Below are 20980 nucleotides of genomic sequence, written 5' to 3' on the forward strand. Positions count from 1 at the left end.
ACCCTCTCCAAATCCATTTGCCTCAGACCCCTAAATGGCTCCCGCAAGGATTGGGCTCACAACCCTGGATTTAGCAGGCTAATGCTCAAGCCACTGAGATGTCCCTCTCCCCTCTTGCCTAGTATAGCCTGTTCCCTCTTAAACATAATCCATGCATTGGAAAATTTAATCTATAATCTATGTTAAATTAGATGTATAAATGCTTTCATGTCTGGCATTCTGTCATTCAGAACGCTTAAAAAACTGACATTTTAACCATAAGTAAATTTTAGTTATGTTTTCTGTAAGTACAGTATAGTGAAAATAAATACAAATAAATGCAGCAAATACAGTAAAAGTTACAGTGTACAATATTACTGTTGCTGGTAAATAAAGTACGCTGCATACATTTTTGTTTGTTTCTTAATATCTAATCTTGTTTGTCTTCAGTGTTATGCATTGCTAGGTATATCTCTATCATAGAATCATAGAACACTAGGACTGGAAGGGACCTCGAGAGGCCATTGAGTCCAGCCCCCTGCCCCAATGGCAGGACCAAGTACGTCTAAACCATCCCTGATAGACATCTATCTAACCTGTTCTTAAATATCTCCAGCGATGGAGATTCCACAACCTCCCTTGGCAATTTATTCCACTGTTTGACCACCATTATCCAGAATATTTGGCTATCTGGTAACCTCCTGGTCCTGGGGCCGCTGGACATGAAAGAGTTTACTGTATATCCTGTTAAAATAAGGTAGCAAGAAAGAGCTGCTGCTAGAATTGGACACACAATTGTTGTGATGATTCCTTCCAAAAAAAAGGTGGATATAATCATTCCTGGATAAATAGTTCCTCTTCTTAGGCAATGCATAGGACTTTTAAACAGGGTTGTATTCTACAATAAATTATTCAAATTCTACTGGACAGATACGGTTGTAGGTTGCTTTGGGTTTATGCAGGAATAACTCGGAAGAGAAATTGGCTGTAGGGGTGAAATCTACACCTAAATGTACATGAGTATCACTTCCTGAACTGAATCGTCCTCTTGATTACACCTGGGTGGCTCTGTTGGCTTCACTTCATGCATGTCCAGGAGCCTATACTAATAGGCCCTAATTCAAAATGAAGGGCCTGAGAGCATAAACTCCTTAGACAGAGGATTTATCTTATTTGTCAATAAAGCACTGGGCAAACTTGTAGCATTATATAATGTTGATGAGAGGAGGGGAGGGAAGCTCCAGAAACCAAGCGTTGTACAGGAAAAGGGGCAGATCAATAGCAGAGAGTGAACAGGGGTTCAAGAGTCAGTAAGATCCAAAGAGGGTAAGCCCAAAAAGTGACAGAAATTTTATTTTCTAAATTCTGTGCTTTCAGCACACACTGTTACAGGGCTTTACAGTTACCTTTCAGACTAGCCAGACTAACACCACTGTATCCAGATCTGTCCTGGGGCCATTTTGCATTTCTGACTCTCTTTTGTTGTCATTTGGGCTCACTGTAAATGGCCTATTGTTGCTCTGAGATAAAAAGATCCCTTTTAATACTTTATTGTCCCTATGTCTTCCCCAATTTCTCCCATCCTTTCTTTGTACAGAACTGGTAAGACTGGGTTCCGTATTTCTTTAAACGCATTTTCTAAATCTCCCTCATCCTTCCTTGTCAGTGAGGTGCGCAAGGTCCTTATCATATTCAACTCCTTCCTCTACCTGACGGCGTGTTTGAGGTCTTGACTAAGGCTTCCTTTAGGTGCTTAATACCTCTCCCTCCAGCCGCAGCAACAAAAGCTTTGCTACAGCAAGAACAAGTGTAAACAGTGTATATTCTGCTCACAGTGTGAACGCTCTTAAGGTATGGGTATAACTATACTTGGGGGTGAGGGGAGCCATGTCAGCTGCCGTGATCGATCTTCTGAGGATCAGTTTTGCAACGTGTATGAAGATGTGGCAAAATCAGTCTCTCTGGGCTCAGCCATCAACCCTGGTACTGCATGCTGATGCGTAAAGTAAGGGACATTGACACAAGCCTGAAGATCCCTGATCTACACCAGGGAAGAAAGTTGATCCTGATACATCAATTCTACCTATGCTAATGGCATGGTTAGAACTGCATATCTAGAGTCTGCTTTGATCCCTGGTGGAGACCAAGCCTACGTCTACACTGCAGGATTTTTCTGGAATAACTTATTTCTACTTTTCTTCTTTTTCTTATTTCTACTATTTCTGCAAGAGCATTTTGAAATTGAGTGTTCACACTTCAGAGCCCAGTTCAGAAATAAGAGCAATGCATTTTGGGTGTGTATTCCGTCATGCCTGGGGACAGAAGTTTGGTTTTGGCAAAAAAACAAACAAACAAACAAACAACAAAAACAAAACCCTGTATTTAATTTAAATTAAATATCAGATATAAATAAAAATCAATTTTTAAAAATTCATTGTTTTTTTTTTAACCTATCTGGCTTCCAGCATTAGCATAGGATTTGGGGAATCTGATTCTGTGACAGCCTTCCTTTGTGACCTTGGACAAGTCACTTAACTTTTCTGTGCCTCTTTTCACAACTGTTTTTAAAACAAAACAGAGATAATAGTACTTCTTTATCTCACTGGGTGTTGAGGATAAATACATTAAAGAACCTGAGCAACTCACAGTCTGTGGTGATGGAGGCCTTTTGTATGTAATTAAGATAGATTTCTTTCTAGGCTTTCATTGTTCTCTATGGTTCTGCCAAGCTTCCTTTCTAGTCTCATGCCTGTTTTCTGTGCTCACCTTCCTTGCTGCCCCTTAGGCATGGCTGCTCTTGTAAACCATCCTGAGGCTGCATCCCTCAAGCAGTCGGGATGCAGCAGGGAGAAGGAGTACGGCTGTGGGGACAAGTTCAGGTGTCATTCCCTTTGGACTCCTGGGTCAGATGAGTTGCCAAAATGCTTCAGCTGTATGTGGGCTGTGAGTTTGAGACCTCTCCTGTATTTGGTCTGACTTTTGTTTGTTCCTTTGCAGGGCGTGTAAATACTCCCATGACATCTTCACAGATCGGAACCGCAGAGTGCTGAAGACCTATGAAGTCAGCGGGCTCAATGAGAATGAGCTGCGGGTCCTGCTCCTCCAGAACGACCCTTTCCTCCTGCCTGATGTGAGTCACACTGATTTCCTAAGGAAAGGCTGTTTGCTGAATAGGGATGGAAGAGTTGAGAGGTGATGCTGAAGCTAAAGCATGGAACCGGATGTTGGGGAGCCTGGATTTTTTTGTCTTTTGCAACTGATTCACTGTATGAACTCTGTCCTGCCATATGTCTTCACTACCTGGTAGGTTGATCTGCTCAGGGTCAATCTTCTGGAGTTCAGTTCAGCATGCCTAGTAGGGACGTGCAAAATCAAACTATCGGGTTAACAGTCGACCTTTGTACTCCTCAGTATTGTGAGGTGTCAGGGAGGTCGATGTGAGGACAACCAGTAAGTCGATTGCAGAGAAGTTGATTCCAGCTATGCAATTGCCATAGCTAGAACTGTATATCTGCAATCGACTTTAGTGCAGACCTGGCCTTAGTTGTCATGTCTGTAAATTGGAGATAAGAATATCTATTGTGAAGGGCTGTTGGGAGGCTTTTTCTACATTACTAGAGCATTGGCAATATGTCTGCACCAGCAGAGCCCTCTATGGTGGACAGACCATATGTGGTGAATAGGACACTGCGTGTTGGCAGCTGCACGCATACCTAATAGTAATTCTTCAAATTTGTCCCACATGCTCAAGATGATTAGCACAGGCCCTCGCCCAGCTGAGACAGCCTGCCCATGAGGGACTCCTGCAGGCACTGACACTGCATACACTGAAAGGGAGCACTGCAGGGCATGGCATGGCAAGAAGGGGCGGGATTGGTATCACTCTAATGCTTGGGTGCAGCACCACTGTCTGTGTGCTACTTGCAGGGAACAGCTGGAGCTGCGGCATTCCCAGCCATGCCAGGGACTGATTATTACAGGCTACACCTATCTCACAGAGCCAGAAAGGACCTTCAGAGGCCATTGAGTCCAGTCCCCTGGTCTCACAGCAGGACCTTTGACCAGCCCTTGCAGGGCTTTTTTTTGTATTAAAAAAAAAAGAAGTCTGTTTGCGCTGGATCCTGAAGCAGCCCCTGCAAGGGTTGAACTCACAACCCTGGGTTTAGTAGGCCAACAAGCTATCACTCTCCCTTCACGTGCTCTGTGAAAGGGCACAGTCTTTCTGTAGTTAGCCTTTCTTTGCTGCAGTGAGTCATGTTGCCATGCTCGTGTCTGTGGTTATTACGTCATCGCACAGTTTCGTGCAAATTCAAAGGCCAGGAAGTATTTTTCCTCGTGTTATTTCATAAAGTTTTGTGTAATACAATGTGGCGAGTGTGGAAAGACGACAACCACAAGTGTGGCGAGCTTTGAATCCCTATTGGACATCGCTGCCTTGTGCCAACAGGAGTGTGGGGTGTTTTGTCAGCACAGCACAACTTCTTCGAAGGATCCTATTGTGCTGACAGAAGCACGGCTCCCCCTCTGTTGCCGTAGCTGTGCCTCTGGTGGGGTAAGGCAAAAAACCTGCCTTGGCTAGAAATGTGTTTGCTTGTTCATTACACCCCTGGCTGACACAGCTGTGCTAACAACGTTGTCATCTAGGCTTAGTGAGGTTTTATAAAATAAAATACTCTGCTGCCAGAGGGTGTTTGGTGACTGTGAGCACATGCGTCTCAGAAGTGTAAGTGACACTGAGGCTGGTGGGTGTATTAACAACCCTTTGTTCAAGACAAAAGGCAGAGGTAAAAAAACGGAGTAAGAGAGCTGGGGACAGTGGATGCTGAAGTTCAGGCTATATGCGAGGCTTATCAGAATCTGAGCTATGTGAGCGGCAGGGTTTCCCAGTGGCTGTGTTTTTCTGAAGAAAACAAGACAAGAAATAGTATCAGAGGGGTAACCATGTTAGTTTCTATCTTCAAAAACAATGAGAAGTCATGTGGCACCTTGCAGACTAACAGATATTTTGGAGCGCAAGATTTCGTGGGCAAAGACGGGTCTTTACACTCCAAAATATCTGTTAGTTTATAAGACAAGAAACAGCTGAGATACAGCCAGGGAAGCGCTGGTAGGCGGGCTTGGGAGGAAGCTGAGAGCATCTTTTGGGCAGCATTTTGGCTGGAAAGAGGCTCGGATTTGAGAGGAAGGCAACTGTCTGCTGTTTGTTTGTTTCTACTGTGTTCAGAGGAACAGGACATTGTGTACAACCTTTGTAAATACAGTAACCCCCCATTTAATGGACTAAAGCGGGGGAGGGATGTCCATTATTCCTAAAAGTCCCTAAATGTGAGGATTTATTGCCCCTCCCAGGCTGTCCCAGCCCCAGTCTCCCCCCCCAAAAAAAAACTCACAAAAAACCAAAACCCCTCCCCCACAAAAAAGCCAAAAAATGCACCCCAAAACAAAAGAAAAAAAAACCCCTGCCACTCACCAAAGCTGCCTGTGGAGGACCCCCACGGGCCCTGCCCTGGCTCAGATCCTTGGACCTCGCTGCTGCATGTGGCTTGAGCTGCCTCGTCACATGCGGCTTGAGGCACCCCCTGTGCTCGGCTAATGGCACCTCGCTGTGTGTGGCTGGAAAAGCCACCATATGGCCTTTAGGAGCCTCCACTGCCACCGGCAGAGCCACCATGCGCTCCTCCCGCCGGGGTGGGGCACATGTGGAGCGCAGTCTGTGGCAATGGTAAGTCCCCCCCTTTTCTTTTTTGGGCGGCGGGGTGTGGGGTTAGGATTTTATGGACCTCAGCAGACTTCAGGAACAATGAGGGAGACCTCCATTGTTCCCGAAGTCCACTGAATCAGGGTCTGTAAAATTGAGGGTTTACTGTAAACAGAATTGCATTTTGTCAGACACATCTAACTCCTCCTTCAGTGTCTCCACCTCAAGGGAAGAGTCTGCAAGCCCCAAATGTTAACTAACTGGGCCGAAAAGGACAATAGTACTTTGAAATCTAAAGATGTTTCTGTAAAAATGTGAAGTATTATTGCTTTCTGAAATCCTGTAGTAAGCTGAGATGGGAAAGGTGGTGGTGGTGAGAATTTGCATACATCTTATTCAGTCTTGATGTCATGCAAGGAAGTGATGACAAAAGAGTGTCTATTTTAGGGCTCCCAAAACCCTAACCAAAAAAAAAAAAATCCAGACACTTCCACCTCTTCAGTCCAAATGGGATAGCTAGCATTCAGCCCACACCAAACAAGCCATGAACACTTTTTCTCCATAAATTGAGCCATCTTGCAAAACAGAAAGGGTTGCGCTGTAGGGCAACAAACAATAACTATGCACTCAAGTTAGAAATTCACAGAAGACTAGAACTGGAAGGGCCCTCAAGAGGTCATTGAGTCCAGGTCCCTGCCCTCTTGGCAGGACCAAACACTGTCTAGATGATCCCTGACAGGTGTCTGTCTAACCTGCTCTTAAATCCAGCAGTGGAGATTTCACAGCCTCCCTTGGTAACTTATTCCAGTGTATAACCACCCTGACAGTTGGGAAGTTTTTCCTAATGTCTAATCTAAACCTCCCTTCCTTCAGTTTAAGCCTACTGTTCCTTGTCCTATCCTCAGAGGCCAAGGAGAACAATTTTTCTCCCTACTCCCTGTAACGCTCTATGAGGTACTTGAAACTTGCTATCATGTCCCCTCTAAATCTTCTCTTTTCCAAACTAAACAAGCGCAGTTCTTTCAGTCTTCCCTCATAGCTCATGTTCTCTAGACATTTAATCATTCTTGTTGCTCTTCTCTGGACCTTCTCCACTTTCTCCACATCTTTCTTGGAATGTGGTGTCCAGAACTGGACACAATACTCTGACTGAGGCCTAATGAGCGCGGAGTGCAGCAGAAGAATGACTTCTCATGTGTTGCTTTCAACAATCCTGTTAATGCATCCCAGAATCATGTTTGCTTTTTTTGCAACAGCATCACACTGTTGACTCATATTTAGCTTGTGGTCCACTATGATCCCTAAGTCCCTTTCCGCAGTACTCCTTCCTAGACAGTCATTTCCCATTCTCTGTGTGTGAAGCTGATCGTTTCTTCCTAAGTGGAGCACTTTGCCTTTGTCCTTATTAAACTTCATCCTGCCTGCCTCAGACCACTTCTCCAGTTTGTCCAGATTGTTTTGAATTATGACCCTATCCTTCAAAGCAGTTGCAACCCCGCCCAGCTTGGTATCATCTGCAGACTTAATACACATACTTTCTATGCCATAATCTAAATCATCGATGAAGATCTTGAATACAACCAATCCCAAAACAGATCCCTGTGGAACCCCACTTATTATGCCCTTCCAGCATCACTGCGAACCATTAATTACTCTTTGAGAAAGGTTATCCAGCCAGTTGTGCACCTACCTTATAGTAGACCCATGTAAGTTGTATTTGCTTAGTTTATTGATAAGAAGATCATGTGACACCGTGTCAAATGTCTTACTACAATCTACATCCACTGCCTCTCCCTTATCCACAATACTTGTTATCCTATCAAACAAAGCTATCAGATTGGTCTGGCGTGATTTATTTTTTACAAATTCATGCTGGCTGTTACCTATCAACTTATTTTCTTCCAGATGTTTGCAGATGAATTACTTAATTATATGCTCTGTTATCTTTCCCAGCACAGAAGTTAAATTGACTGGTCTGTAGTTTCCTGGGTTGTTCTTTTTTCCTTTTTTATAAATGGGCACCATGTTTGCCCTTTTCCAGTCTTCTGGAATCTCTCCCAACTTCAGCGACTTTTCAAAGATGATAGCTAAAGGCTCAGAAACCTCCTCTCTCAGCTCCTTAAGTATGCTAGGATGCATTTTGTCAGGGCCTGATAACTTGCAGACATCTAATTTTTCTAAGTAATTTTTAATTTGTTCTTTTTGTATTTTATCCTCCATACCTACCCCCTTCCCACTAGCATGCATTATGTTAGGCATTTCTTCATTGGCCTTCTTGGTGAAGACTGAAACTAAGCAGTCATTAAGCAACTCTGACATTTCCAAGTTTCCTGATATTCTTTCTCTCTCCTCAGTGAGTAGTGGGCCCACCCTGTCTTGGTCTTCCTCTTGCTTCTAATATATTTATAGAATAACTTCTTGTTACTCTTTATGTCTCTAGCTAGTCTGAGCTCATTTTGTGCCTTGGCCTTTCTAATCTTACCCCTGCATACGTGTATTGTTTGCTTATATTCATCTTTTGTAATTTCTTGTAACTTCCACTTTTTATATGACTCCTTTTTGATTTTGAGATCTGCAAGATCTCCTGCTTAAGCCAAGGCAGTGTTTTACCATACTTTGTATCTTTCCTATGCAGCAGTATAGTTTGCTTTTGTGCCCTTACCAATGTCCCGTTGGAAAACTGCCAACTCTCTTCTGTTGTTTTTTCCTCTTAATCTTGCTTGCCATGGGACCTTACCTTCCAGCTCTCTGAGTTTACCAAAATTTGCTTTCCTGAAATCCATTGTCTGTTTTGCTGTTCTCCCTTTCACTATTTCTTAGAATCATGAACTCTATGATGTCATGATCACATTCTCCCAAGCTACCTTCCACTTCCAAATTCTCAGTGAGTTCCTCCCTATTTGTTAAAATCAAATCTCAAACTGCTTTCCCCCAGTAGCTTTTCCCACCATTTGAAATAAAAAATTTTCATCCATACAGTCCAAGAACTTTCTGGATAGTCTGTGCTTCATTGTGTTAGTTTCCCAACACGTCTGTATAGTCGAAGTCCCCCATCACCCACCACCAAATCCTGTGTTTTGGATAATTTTAGTTGTTTAGAGAAAGGCTCATCCACCTCTTCTACCTGGCTAGGTGGTCTGTTGTAGACCCCTATCATGACATCATCCTTGGTTTTTATCCCTTTTAATCTAACCCAGAGAATTTCAACGTCAGTCTCCTGCATAAATCTCCACCTCAGTACAGGTGGACACATTTTTGATATAGAGGGCAACACCTCCTCCTTGTTTACCCTGCCTGTCCTTCCTGAATAAGTTGTACCTTTCTGTACTAATATTCCAATCCTGTGTATTATCCCACCAAGGTTCTTTGATGCCAGTTATGTCTTAGTTGTGTTTGTTTATTAGGATTTCAAGTTCTTCCTGCTTATTACCCATACTTCCTGCATTTGTATATAGGCATCTAAGATACTGATTTGCTTTTGCCTCCCAGTTCTACCTAGTCCCTCTTTTTTCTCTGCTGTTATAGCCCATAATCCCTCTCATTTCCAACCCAACTCCCAGGTCTCCAGGTTTTTTACTTACCTGTGGGCTTTGGTCACCTGTCCCCATCGAACCTAGTTTAAATCCCTCCTCACTAGGTTAGCCAGTCTCGATCCAAATACATCCTTCCTATTCCTCAAAAGGTGAACCCCATCCCTTCTTAGCAGTCCTTCATAGAACAGCATCCTGTGATCGAGAAAGCCAAAGCACTCCTGGCAACACCATCCTTGCAGCCAGGCATTCACCTCCAGGATGCACCTGTCTCTGCCTGGGCTCCTACCTTTGGTGGGAAGGATTGAGGAGAACACCACCTGCGCTCCCATCTCCCTCACCCGGTCTCCCAGAGCCCTGTAGTCACACTTGATCTGCTCAAGATTACACCTTGCAGTATCATTCGTGCCCACATGGAGGAGTAGCATGGGGTGGTAGTCAGTAGGCCGGATAATCCTTGACAGCCCTTCCCTAACGTCTCAGATATGGGCTCCTGGCAGGCAGCATACTTCCCAGGATGACATGTCATGGTCACAGATGGGTGCCTCCGTTGCCCTCCGAAGAGAGACTCCTACCATCTCTACCCTACGTTTCTTCCTTGCAGTGGTGCCAGCTGAGCTCCCAGCCTTGGGCGTACAAGGCTTCCCTGATTCTGCGGAAGGGGGTGACTTCTTATCTCCTGTATCTCCCATATCCAGAATGGCGTAACCATTTCCCAGTACCAGGGTGAAAGGATTGGGAGCAGAAGTGGAGCACTGCCCACTGCTGGAAGTGCCCAGCTGACAGTGTCCCCCCTAAGCCATCTCCACCTCCACTGATGGTGTGTCAGCACTCTTTTGGGGTGGGACAGCTCTCTGAACCTCAGTTGTCTCCACATGGATACTGGCCAGGAATTGCTCGTGGAGTCTAATACGCCTAAGCCTGGCTACCTCTTCTTGTAGCTCCACCACTTGCTTCCTGAGAGATTCTACCAGAAGACACCTTTCACATTGGATGGTCTCCCCAGCCTGGACATCAGTAGGTGGGAATTGTCAGTCACAGTCCCTGCAAAACCACACAGGGGTCTGGGTAGAGGCATCCTGGGTCAGGAGGTCTGTCTGACTACAGGTGCAGGTGGAGGAGACAGAAGCAATGCTGGCACAGGTGTTGCGAGTCTTCCTAACCATAGTGGAACCCCTCTGTCAAACTCCCTCTTAAAATTGATTGAAATATTGAAATTGAAATATTTTAGCCTTGTGGATGGAATGTCAGTATTTGCATAAGATTGCTCTTGGGGGAATTCTGAGCTACTGCACAATGCAGAATTTTGCAGAACTTAATATTGTGTGTGTGTTTCCTTTTCCCCATAGGAAAGGGCTAGAGTGTTGCTGGGGCCCCTGGACTCAACAGAGCCCAGCTTGCATATAAAAGATCCTGCTTGAGGGGTGGAGGGCTGGGGAGAGAGAGAGAGTGGGAGCTGGATGCCCTGAGGGAAAGAGAAGGTGGCTCCTGTGCAAGCCTGGGACTGAACATCAGCCTGCTTCTCCCTTAGGATCCTTGGGCCCCGGAGTAGAAGAGGGCTGAGGGAGAGAGTGCCTTGTGGGTGGGTTCTGAGGGAGAGGTGTTATAGGTGTCTAGCACCCTGGCTGGGCTGAGGGGTGGTGGAGGAGGGGATAAGGGCACAGAGAAACAGGAGCTAAGTTTCATAGGGTTTCTTTCAGTTCTCTACTGCTGTGGGAATTTTTGTGTGTGTCTGCCTATGTTGTTATAGACAGACTCACTGACATATATTCTGAAGTAAATTGCCCAAACAGTTGAAACTGGTGTGATTATAAGGTGATATTTGGAGAAACAAAATTAGCAGAATTTTAAAATCCTCTCTCCAACCCGTTTTAACTCTGACGGTGAGCACGGAAATGAAGTCTGGAACCTGCCTGAATCAGTCATTTCCATGCCATTGCAAAGGCCTGGGACCTGGGGCCCACAAGAAGTCAGTTTCGTAAGGACTGAAATGCTGTAGTCTAACTAAAGTCATTGAGGTCTCTAAGAGAATGTTTTGTCTTACACAGCAGGTCAGACAAGATGATCTAAAGGCCCCTTCTGGCCTTGGAATTTGTTAAACAATCAGTAACCAAGCCTGGGACAGAAACATGAAGAGAAACTGCACTCCCCCGCCCCACCCCCTTTCTGTCAACATATTTATGAATCAGCTAAGATTTCAGTACTCTGCCTTTTTATTACTAATGAGCCTGAAATCTGAGAAAGATTGTGAGCCTGGTGGATTTGACATTGTTTATCCTTTCTGACCTTAATTTGTCCCCAGAGACTTGTTATGTGTGTTTTATTTGTCAGCTGCGTGTGAGATGTGCAGTTATATTTCCTGGTTACTTTATCTCCTTGATTCTGTATTTTCTTCGGCTGTCTAAACTAAATCAGTTGACTTGCCTGCAATTTTCCTCTTGTGTGATAAGAGGGGCCATGAATTTATTCAATATAAATGCGCTCTTGCAAAATGTGAAGGACAGGCAATATGCCAGCATGATGGCTGACTTCCCCTGTGCACGCATAGAGAGCTGTGCCAGTATATAGGCATGACTTGCACCCTCTCTAACTATTCCAGGACTGGTCTACACAGGCGTAAATGCATCTGCCAAAGGAAACATCTGTGAGGGACATCCCTAGTTAATATCTGAGCCCATTCCAATCTTCTCACTAGTCTGTTAGTCCCTGCTGAAGGGCAGAGACCCTCAGAATTCATGTGCAGTGACAGGCTGGTTGATCTGTTCCAAAATCTAGTTGCCAGATGAAACCAATTAGGATTTCTTTCCCTGAAACTTCTGCTAAGAATATGTCTTTCAAAATGGGAGACCTTAATATCAGTTCAGGCATGAATGTCTGTTAGTGTGGTCCTAGAGCCGGTTGAAAGCACTGTGGAAGGTTGGTTGACATGAAAGAGATGCAGCTTTGTGACTATGTAAGTGATGGAGTGAGACAGTGGAATTGCTAAAGAGGGTGAAAGTGGTAGAAACACAGAAATATATTGTACCAACCAGGGGAAGGTGGGGAAGAGAGAGATATTTCTTGAGGGGTGGGAAGAGTAGTGACCATTCTGCACAGAAAATAGTGAAGGTCTTCTAGTTCTGTGTCTTGGCAATTGGATTGGACATATACTATGCCTAACAACTTTTTCTATACTGAGCAGGTTTGGGTCAGGCTTCCAAAAATAATTTTTGAGTCATTCCAACTTTTCTAGTTCATATACTGTCCATGTCACTGGGCATCTTCTGAAGGGGTATTAATAATTCTAAGAGCAAAATTGTTATAGTGTTTTCAAGTGTAAATCTCGGAGCACTTTACAAAGGAGAACAAGTATCATTATCCCCACTTAGGAGATGGAGAAACTTAGGCAGAGAGAGAGGGTGTGACGTGCAGTGTCACCCAGCAGGCCAGTAGCAGAGCTGGAGAGACCCTTGAGTAATGTTCCCTCTAATCTTTTTTATCCACGTGCAGAATAATTTTTAATGTGCACCAAGACATGCACAAATGCGCACCGCCAGCAGAAACACAAACCTACCCGTGGGTGCTCTGCTAATCACCTGGGCAGCATTTGAATCTCTCCAGAGCATCTGTACACGCAGACAGCTTATAGGGAAGACTACTCCTGAGTCCTAGTCTAGTGCTCTTGCCATTAGGCCAGTGGTGCACATTTTAGAGGATGCACCATTCCTTTGGGTGATGTAAGATGTTCTTTGAGTCCTGTGAAGAAACTGGGCTCCCACAGGTTCTGCAGGACTGGCTGCTGCAATAGCAGGAATGGGATCCAGCTAGAGTGGATATTGCAGGGTGAGATGGGAGAGGAATTTAAAAAATAATTCTCCCGTACTGCAAACAACACAAATTCCCTGCCCAGCAGCTACTGCTCTCCAGCCTCTCAGCTCTTCAGGCAGCTCTGCTGCTTGCAGCAGTGCAGAAGTAAGGGATAGGGTCAGTTACAAGAAATGGAGGGGTAAGGAAGGGAGGGGCATGATTGGAGAAGTTTGCTTACCACTGCATTAGGCCACTCTGCTATTGAGCATGAAGGCTGTGTCTCCACTTGCCCCCTTCTTCAAAGAGGGCATGGTAATCAGGGTGATTGGAGATTACTAATGAAGTGCTGCACTGAATATACAGCACTTCATTAGGCAAATTCACCCCTGCAGCAACGTTGAAGTGCCCTTACACCTCAAAATGGTAGTTCCAAGATCCTTTGGGATTTTATTGTTTAGTCTTGGAAGTGGTCTCTGCTTTGTCTCCGGCACTGACTAGAACATAAGAATGGCCATATTGTGTCAGACCAATGGTGTATCTAGCCCTGTGTTCTGTGTTCCACCAGTGACCAATGCCAGGCGCTTTAGAGCAGGGGTGAGCAACTTTTTATGTTGGGCCCCACTTTTTGTCCCTGCAATTAGCAGCCCCCTGCAACCTGTCTAATGGAATCTAAACCAGTGGTAATTTTGGTTATGTTCATATATAAAAAAAAGACCCTATTGCCATGCTTAATTATGTAGAATGTAAAAACTTCATTCATTGGTGTATAAATGTGAACACACAGACATAAAAAAGAGTAACATAGTTCAACATTTTTAATGAAATGGATGAGTCTGAGACCCAGCAGCCAATGACGTGCTGCACTCCCACTTACAACATTTCATCTCCCCCCACCAACCTCCCGAGGGGGCCAACCCTCCACTTTGCGCACTCCTGAAAGAACAGAATAGGCAGTCATCAAGTGATCCTTCCTTGGTCATCCATTCCCACTACTAGCTTCACAATGATAGCAAAACCAACGAGAAGTCCTGTGGCACCTCATAGACCAACAGCTGTATTGGAGCATAAGTTTTTGTGCACAAAGACATGGCCATCTGATGAAGCGGGTCTTTGCCCACGAACGTTCATGCTCCAATATCTGTTAGTCCATAAGGTGCCACAGGACTTGTTGTTGTTTTTGTGGGTACAGACTAGCACGGCGACCCATCTGACGCTTGTCACACATTTATAGTGGAATGTTCTATTCTGCCAGAGGAGCAGTGTTTTCAGCCATGGTTGTGGGTGTCCTGGGTCGAACTCATTGACCGCCCTCTCTCTGTTCAGTGAGTAGACAAAAAGCAAGGATAATGGATTTAAAATGTGCTCTTCGTTTAATTTTAACAGTATTAGTTGTATTTCTAATTATTTGATGTGCCATTTAATTCCTTATGGTAACATCTTCTAATCATACTTGGCATTTGATAGCACTTTTCTCATCCAAGCATCTTGACACTAGATGTTGATATGGGACCCAGTGGCATTCTGTGTTAAAGCAGGGAGACAACATCATTTGTGTGTGAAGTGTAAGGTGTGGCTCATTCACTTCTCAAGCCAATGTAAGAAAGACCTAGAAAAAGCATAGAACAAACCTGTTAACATTGGAGTCATTCAAGCAGAAAGGAGGCTTGGTCTGTTCTAGCAGTTTTAAAGAGTGAGTAATGTGGTAACTGAGGAACCACCAAAATTTCTGTCAGTTGCTCAGTTCAGCACTCCTCTCCCCCTGCCACTCTTCATTTAAAAGGCTCAGCTGGCTCAGCTTCTTCCTTCCCCCTGCCGCACTGCTCTGCATCTGGAAGAGCCTGATCACCATGGTGGGGACAGAAGCAGAGCCAGTCTGTGGGCTGGCTCAGCCTTTTAAATGAAGCATGCCAGTGGGGAAACTGCCTGATCCTGTCACAAGCAGAGATAGAGGCTGAGCCAGCTGCTCCCTATTTACTTTGAGGGGTGGGAACATGAGTAACCAGTAGCACTAACCCAGGCTTATCAGTTAGTTGTGTAACCAGACACTCCATTACATCCCTGGTCTTTGCAACTTAAAATTTTTTAATTACTGGGACAGCGAGGTGTTGTAGTGATGGACCACAGGATCCCCGTGGTGCTAAGCACTGCACAAACGGAAAAAAAGACAGACCCTGCCTCAGGAAATGATACATTTATATATATGTATTGTTCTCTGTTTATACAGCATCTAGTGCGGTGGGGGCCTGGTACAGGATGGCTTTCCTCAGTCCTGTTGCAACACAAATCATAAATAACATATGCAAACAATTTGGGGTGGCCGGAAGTGCCGTTTGTTAGACAGGTTGACACACCTTCTGGAGACCTCATGCAACTTTGACAGTTGCATGTGTATTCTCGTTGACCTTCCACTCTAGAAATATGCCCCGGTTACAAAATCTGATTAATTATGTGTTTGGATTTTTATTCCCAACTTTCCCATTACAGAATTTATATGCATGTTGGGCTAAGAAAAGCCTAATGAGCAGAAGGGAAGAAAAGTGAGTCTCTCTTTTACTCATTCCTCCTCCCTCCTTCCCCAGGTGTGCCAGTTCTATAACAGAGGCGGAGGGCAGCACGGGTCTTGCACCCAACAAGACAGTTGCAGCAAACTTCACATTTGCCGACATTTTCTCCGAGGAGAGTGTAGGTTTCCCAACTGCAAGAGATCCCACAGGATTCTGGACAACAATGTGCTGACGTTACTGCTGGTGGAAGGATTGGATATGAGTGTGGCGGAGAATATCCAGATCATCTGTGACTGGAAGCATGCAGAGTTCAGCAAGGTTGTGGGCCAGAAGAAAAGTAAGTCAATAAGGAGGTGTAAATTGTATCATGAATGATGCTTCCTCCTCTCCCTGGGATGTGTTGGAGGCTATACTTTACCTACATATTTTTGGGATTCTACCATCCTTTTCTGCTTTCAGTGCCTCCCCCACACTGTAGAGCTATGCCTGCGAGAGACGGAAAGAAAGTAAACGCTGAGAATCCAGAAGAAATTAAACCTAAGCCCACTTCCAGTATACCAGCATCTACATTGCATGTGTCTCCATCACCAGGTAAAAACATGTGCCAGTTAGATTGCGTGCTGAACTATCTTTGCTTTACACATTTCCTTATGTCTGGAGCATAGTTTGGGTATTGACATTCCTACCTCCTTGCTTCAGTAGTTATTCTGCTCGGAAGAAATGGCTAGATCCCGTCACAGACCATTCACTGGGGAGCATGTCTCTGCAATATGCATCAGTATCTTTCTGTGCATATAATCGATGTCTGGCCAGTCATGGTTGTACAGGAAGTTGCTACTAAGAGCTAATAATAGAATTTCAATTTCACTAGCTGGAATAAACACATTGGCTACGTCTACACGTGCACCCAACTTCGAAATAGCTTATTTCGATGTTGCGACATCGAAATAGGCTATTTCGATGAATAACGTCTACACGTCCTCCAGGGCTGGCAACGTCGATGTTCAACTTCGACGTTGCTCAGCCCAACATCGAAATAGGCACAGCGAGGGAACGTCTACACGGCAAAGTAGCACACATCGAAATAAGGGAGCCAGGCACAGCTGCAGACAGGGTCACGGGGCGGACTCAACAGCAAGTCGCTCCCTTAAAGGGCCCCTCCCAGACACACTTTCATTAAACAGTGCAAGATACACAGAGCCAACAACTAGTTGCAGACCCTGTATATGCAGCACGGACCCCCAGCTGCAGCAGCAGCAGCCAGAAGCCCTGGGCTAAGGGCTGCTGCCCACGGTGACCACAGAGCCCCGCAAGGGCTGGAGAGAGAGTATCTCTCAACCCCCCAGCTGATGGCCGCCATGGAGGACCCCGCTATTTCGATGTTGCGGGACGCGGATCGTCTACACGTCCCTACTTCGATGTTGAACGTCGAAGTAGGGCGCTATTCCCATCCCCTCATGGGGTTAGCGACTTCGACGTCTCGCCGCCTAACGTCGATTTCAACTTCGAAATAGCGCCCAACACGTGTAGACGTGACGGGCGCTATTTCGAAGTTACTGCCGCTACTTCGAAGTAGCGTGCACGTGTAGACGCAGCCATTGGTTTATAACAGTTACTAAATAATATATTCTGTTAAGTAATAGGCCATTTCTACACAGGCCACTTTCTTCGAAAGTGGCATGCTAATACACGGCCTGAAATATGCTAATGAGTCACGGATGCAAATTCCTCACACCTCCTTAGCATAAGGTCAGGTGATTTTGCAGAAGGGGCCTCCAGAAGAAGGACTTCCTTCTGGAAGACCCCCTGGGGGTGCACTTCTAAACAGCGTTTTAGAGTCCAGAAGAACAGTCTTCTGGACTCCAAATCACGTGACCTTTTGCTAATGAGGCATGGGGAATTTGCATCCGCACCTCATTAGCATATTTCAGGCCATGTATTAGCATGCCACCTTCGAAGAAAGTGGCCTGTATAGAAACGGCCGTAGTGTGGTTCTGGGGAAAACAGTTTATTTGCATTGAACGTTAGGGGCAGGAAAGTCACGTGCTCATGCAAACCAGTATGGTTCCGTGGACATCAACCAGGAGAGGAGACCGTTCATTGGCTGCTTTTTGTTGTATTCTGATGTGAGTCGCAGCGGGGTGGTGGAGTGCTAGAGTGACGTGGGGAGCTGAGAAGTGATTGGAGTGAAGATAAAGGCACAGACATTTTGGATCTGTTAACTACAAGGAGCTAGTAGAGGCTAATGCAGAGACTTGCTGTTCATTAGTTGCCTTTTTTGCCTCCCCCTTGAGGATGAAGATTTTATTTAATTTCCAACCCATCTGCTGGTGATTTTGGCAGCTTGTTAGCGTGTCAGTTAAATCATCCCACATTTATTGCTTTTCTATCTCAGTTTTCCCCGTCTCAGTTCCCCAAGAAGTAGACTACAACATTTAGTTTTACGTCTTTGTTAGAAGAGGTTGTGTTGAAATCCGCTCAGAGATGTGCATAAGATAGTGGAGGGGGAGTCCGGAGCACAGAGCATGGTGCAAAAACCTGCAGCCTGAGCCTTGTAGACACCAAAGTCAGGCCACGTTATCAAAACAGATGCTTGTGAGTTCACTGTCTGTTACATTGAACCTGGCAATGGTGTGGCAGGTGTTGCTAAAAACAGGCATTCCCTAAGTAGAACTAGGCACTGGTATTCATGTAAATGTATTCCAGAGGGTTAGCACAGCTCTACCCCAAAATACTTACAGCATTAACACACTCCTGGAAGATGGTACAGGGAAGCAAGGAGCCCTCCTAAAATAAGAGTGATGGGATAATGGACGGAGATGTTTTGTTCAAACCAACAGATCGAAGGTACAGGCTGGCAACTAACCACATCAGAAGTTTAATATGTAACTTGTTTCTATCAGTGTAAGAGAGAGAAACCACGTTAAGGTCACCAGCAAATCAGTCGTGGTGCGTTTTTTTTCTTCTTAAGCTGTCCCAGCTCTGCACAAATAGTCAGTTTAGCAGAACTTAGCAGTACCACCGAGAAGGACGAGAGGCTTGGTTCAGTGACAATAAACATGGCCAAATGAGGGACAGACCTAGTGCCCTATAGGAGCGATTGGTACACTAACACATGTATGCCCACAGTTGTACCAGCTCAGTCAGCAGTGGGAGTCTCTGCTGTCTCCTAGGCAGACAAAGGCACCCCACCTATGATTTCTCTTTTATACACTGAGAGAAATAAGTTATGTACCACCCACTGCCTAGTACTCGTTAGGAGTGCCTTTGTTTTAGCAACACTAGCAGTACTATAGTCAAGTACCGGACAGTGAACTTGTAAGCATCTATTTGGATACATGGCCTGACTTTGGTTAAGAGTGTGGCTTGACTTTGCTGCCCCTCAGACAGAACTGAGACTCAAACTCACGTATTCTTTTTTCTCTTGCAAAGCGTCTTGTTGTTTGGCAAGAGGAGAGATGTTTGATGTAATCTCAATGGTTCTTTCCACAGTTGTCAAAGCTGTTCCTGCTCCTAAGGTTGCTGGGAGCGATAGCATTAAAAAATGTGACGAGATATGCCTGTACTATATCTGGAGGCACTGCATCCATAAAGGTAAGTCTGACTAGTGGTGATACCCATCTAGTGTCAGCAGGAACTGCCCAAGGCAGACTTCGTATCTCTGACTAATAATGGGATATGGGAACTTTCATATCTGGATCGCTGGCTTAATGTTAATAGTAATGATCCCCCATCCTGTATCTGATGTCTTCAAGGTGCCTTGGTCCAAACCAGGGGCTAAACCTACCTGTCACTTCGGTGATTCACCGGAGAAGCCAAAGACTGAAAAGACAGACACTGTTGTGCCCTCTCTCTTAGAGCTGGGCCCTCCCAATCAGGGCTGCCATGTTGCTGGGGTTAGGTGGGGGACACTTGCGCTCTCGCTGCCTGTGAGTTTCTGTGGCCTGAGTACATCAGTCTCCAGGGCTGTGAAACCTAATCCTTTTGGTGAGCTAATTTTTTCTGAGAGGATAAAAATCCTGGAAACAAACTGTTGTCAGCTTCTCTGAGTTGCAGCTGGAAGACTTGACACATAAGTCCTTGCAGACCCGTACACATATGAGATTGTAGCTATGTTCCTTTCCCATTAAGGCCTTTAACACGTGGCCTGAAGTGGCACAACATTTGGTTCTTTGTATATGGACCAGCTGAGCTATGTCCAGCTGCGTGCATTGCTGACATTGCAGGTTATGGTTGTATGATACAGAAGTGCATTGCCTGGGAAGTGCGCTTTTGTGTGTTTTGTGCTGGGCTTGTACTCCATAGACAAGATGACAATACTAAAGCTCCTTGTCTAGGACGCAGAGAAAGAGGCAGACTATCCCCCTTATATCTTAGTAATGGGAGACAAGCAGTTTGATTTTACAGTCGTGCCCTTTAAAGAATTGACCCCGTCTGAGCTCCCCACATACAGCCTCATGTCCTAGAAATGAGTGCTGGCAAAGAATGACTTGACATGCCTCCTGGAACATCTCAAGCCCAATGCCAGGGCTGGCTAAAGGAAGGAACTTGACTTTCACTCTGTCTCTTTGACTGAGGTGTGAGAAAAATATAGTGGTTTGCTGTAAACACAGAGGAGACAGAACTGAATGGGGACTTTCCCCTCGCTAAGGCTCTCAATCAACAACTCTTTGGGGTGGGGGCCATCTTTTTTTTTCTTCTTTGTTTGTGCAGCACCTCTCACAGGCAGGGGCTAGTCCATGACTGGTACTTGCAGCACTACAGCGATACAAATGATAATGAACCGTTCCTCTCCTGCTCTAGCTGCTGGATGGACGTGGTGGTCTTGCCGCATGCAAGGACGCATATGGGCTTTTCCCTCCTTACTCCTCTGAGGGCACAAAGAGAGCAGAGAAGGAGCAAGGCCTGTAGCTCTGTCCAGCCTCCATGCTTTTGTCTGCAGAGCAAGCTGCCTGCCTACATGCTCTTTGCAGTGGTGTCCTGAGGACATTACAGTTCCATACGGCTTTGGACTTTGCCTAAAAGGCATAATCTTGCCTTCAGTGTGTTCACCTTTCTGGTCCTGAAACTCTTTTTAAGAGCCTGAGGGAAAAACAAAGCCACACCTAGCACCGGGTGTAATCTGTTTGCTTAACCTTGCGTGAGGAATTCCACACTCTCCCTGTGTGTGTTTGGAGCTGGGCAGATAAATGCTGAGTCAGATCCATATGTCACTGTGATAAACAGCACTGTTCTCACACATGCCAGTGTTGGTTGCCAGGGCAATATCTAAGCAAAGAGAGGTGTGTGAACTATGACTTAAAATCAGTAATATGAAGAGCTTTGGCCACTTTACTAGCTAAAAAGGGCATTTCACCTTTTGGTTCAGGGTCATCCCAGTCTAGCTCTGACTTCAGTGACTTCCCTTTGATTTACCCCAATGTGAATGAGAGCAGAATCAAACTTAAGGGGAGAAAGCTGAAGGCGTCCTGATAAACATGCAT

The 20980-nt window shown here is 45.3% G+C and overlaps 1 protein-coding gene across 3 annotated transcripts in view; it reads left to right on the plus strand.

The window, feature by feature from the left end:
* LOC142017961 (protein mono-ADP-ribosyltransferase PARP12-like) overlaps nt 1-20980 on the plus strand; it is a 54487-nt gene that overhangs the window by 12509 nt on the left and 20998 nt on the right. For all 3 annotated transcript variants that reach the window (XM_075003323.1, XM_075003331.1, XM_075003339.1), the window contains exons 2-5: nt 2977-3109; nt 15573-15834; nt 15957-16088; nt 18990-19091. In XM_075003323.1, the coding sequence (XP_074859424.1) occupies nt 2977-3109; nt 15573-15834; nt 15957-16088; nt 18990-19091 (629 nt within the window). The remainder of the gene's footprint in view (nt 1-2976; nt 3110-15572; nt 15835-15956; nt 16089-18989; nt 19092-20980) is intronic.

Source organism: Carettochelys insculpta, chromosome 1, assembly GCF_033958435.1.
Source record: "Carettochelys insculpta isolate YL-2023 chromosome 1, ASM3395843v1, whole genome shotgun sequence".
Taxonomy (NCBI): Eukaryota; Metazoa; Chordata; order Testudines; family Carettochelyidae; genus Carettochelys; species Carettochelys insculpta.